This window comes from Frankliniella occidentalis, unplaced genomic scaffold (assembly GCF_000697945.3).
Source record: "Frankliniella occidentalis isolate FOCC.00 unplaced genomic scaffold, Focc_3.1 Scaffold92, whole genome shotgun sequence".
Classification (NCBI taxonomy): Eukaryota; Metazoa; Arthropoda; class Insecta; order Thysanoptera; family Thripidae; genus Frankliniella; species Frankliniella occidentalis.
Genome location: NW_026267221.1, coordinates 182,347 through 183,966, shown reverse-complemented (window position 1 = coordinate 183,966; position 1,620 = coordinate 182,347). Strand labels below are relative to the sequence as shown.

Sequence of the window (1,620 nt, the reverse complement as noted above, 5' to 3'; positions counted from 1 at the left end):
TTTTAAGAGAGAAAAAGATAAAGACTTCTGAGTTTTCAATGGAGAATTTCAGTCCTATAGGCACAGTGTGAAAGAACAGAAATTTTGAATGACAAGATGAGGCAAAGATATGTATTAAGAAAACATTCATGGAGAGATGATACATATCACGAGACAAAAACATGTAGACACCTGAATGACGTTATAATTGAAAAGAAATTAACATTTTTGTGAAATTAGATGTTGCAATGTTTTCTTTCTTTGAGTGTATACAAAATGATGGTTTTAGGATTCAGAAACTCCAACAGGATCACTTCCAAAAATTAAACAAGAATCCTAAAATTGACTTTAAACATTGAAAAGCAAATAATTGTTTCTACTATTGATTATTTGGAAAAGTACGTGATATGCTTTGTGCTATTTATTTTTAACTGTAGTTGCAACTTACAAACAATACCCTAATCGAGTTTGTGGAAAGATTTAATAGTAAAATCAATCTGTGTTCATGTTAGAGCTGAAAAACACAGCTGTGAAAAGAAATATATTGAGAAATGTGTGAAATAATTACGCTCTCCATGAAAAACTGAAGAGAGAAGGAAAGACACCTTTGACTGAACTGAGTGGAAAGGAGTTGACCTCGTTATTTGCAATTTTAATACACCACAGAGGGCATACTTATGTGTTTCAGATGCAACACGGTCAGAGGGTGATCTCCATAGCTATGCGGTCGGTACAGGTACACATCACTGCCACACTCAAGATGCATGATCAGGAAAGTTAGGCTAGCGGGTAAAGCTTCATCAAGGTGGCCGGCAGCACCAACACAAACGCTAAGAAACAAAACATTCCGTCAAGGAAAGAGGCAGGGGGCGAAGTCCAGTTCTCCCACGAAATCGTCACACGTTTGTACTCATATTGTTCCCCATGTCAGTCGTATTACAGGAAAAAATCTAAGTCATCGAAGGGATTGACAATGTCCCTCTGTCCTCAAGCTTACCCGCCAGCAACTAGGTGAATAACAGTATCCCGATGTGGCATTATCCGATCGAGAGCACAAACATGCGAGGGAATTCCAACACAAGGCTGTCGATGGGAGAGTTGCGTTGCAACTATGCTCAAGACACACAAAATCCGCTTTAGCGGCCGACTTCGAGGGACTGGGTCTCACGGACGACTTCACAACACGAACGTAAACAAACGACTGAGAAGTGGTGGCGTCGCGACTCGCGTCTCTTCGTACGAGCAAGCCGAACTCCACCCGAACCTCACTTCGGTTTGCTTCGGTCGCTTCGGCAGACCCCGGCGTTAGGAGAGGAGGGAGAGGGGGTAAGGGGTGTCCAAAAAAACACACACACATACACACGCGCGCGCGCTCGCTCACTCATACACACACACAAAGGCAGGCGAGGTCACGTGATAATGTTTACAACTCTCTCCACCGCCCTCTTACTGCAATCAAACGACTTGGACTCCTAGCTCCCTCTACAGACATTTACTAAAACGAACTATTCAAACTGGACAGCGGGAAGCTCCTCTGTCATTCTGGAAAGAAAATATCAGTCCAGTAAATGAAGAAATACGAAGAAATCTGCTCTACTTCAGCACAAGTTGCAATTTCACGCACCCGATTCTCCCCCCCCC

At 42.7% G+C, this 1,620-nt stretch overlaps 1 protein-coding gene across 2 annotated transcripts in view; it reads right to left on the bottom strand.

Moving 5' to 3' along the window:
• The window catches only part of LOC113209963 (mitochondrial carrier protein Rim2), a 29,436-nt gene extending 28,235 nt beyond the window's left edge, over positions 1 to 1,201 (bottom strand). Inside the window, exons 1-2 of one of the 2 annotated variants that reach the window (XM_052269424.1) lie at positions 977 to 1,200; positions 655 to 809 (exon numbers count right to left, since the gene is read on the bottom strand). Coding sequence is in view for 1 of the 2 variants with exons in the window: in XM_026427743.2 (XP_026283528.1) it covers positions 977 to 1,017 (41 nt within the window). In the remaining variant the exon portion in view is untranslated. Of the gene's footprint in view, positions 1 to 654; positions 810 to 976 lie in introns of both variants that reach the window. The other variant, XM_026427743.2, reaches the window with a different exon arrangement.
• Positions 1,202 to 1,620: the final 419 nt, after the last annotated feature.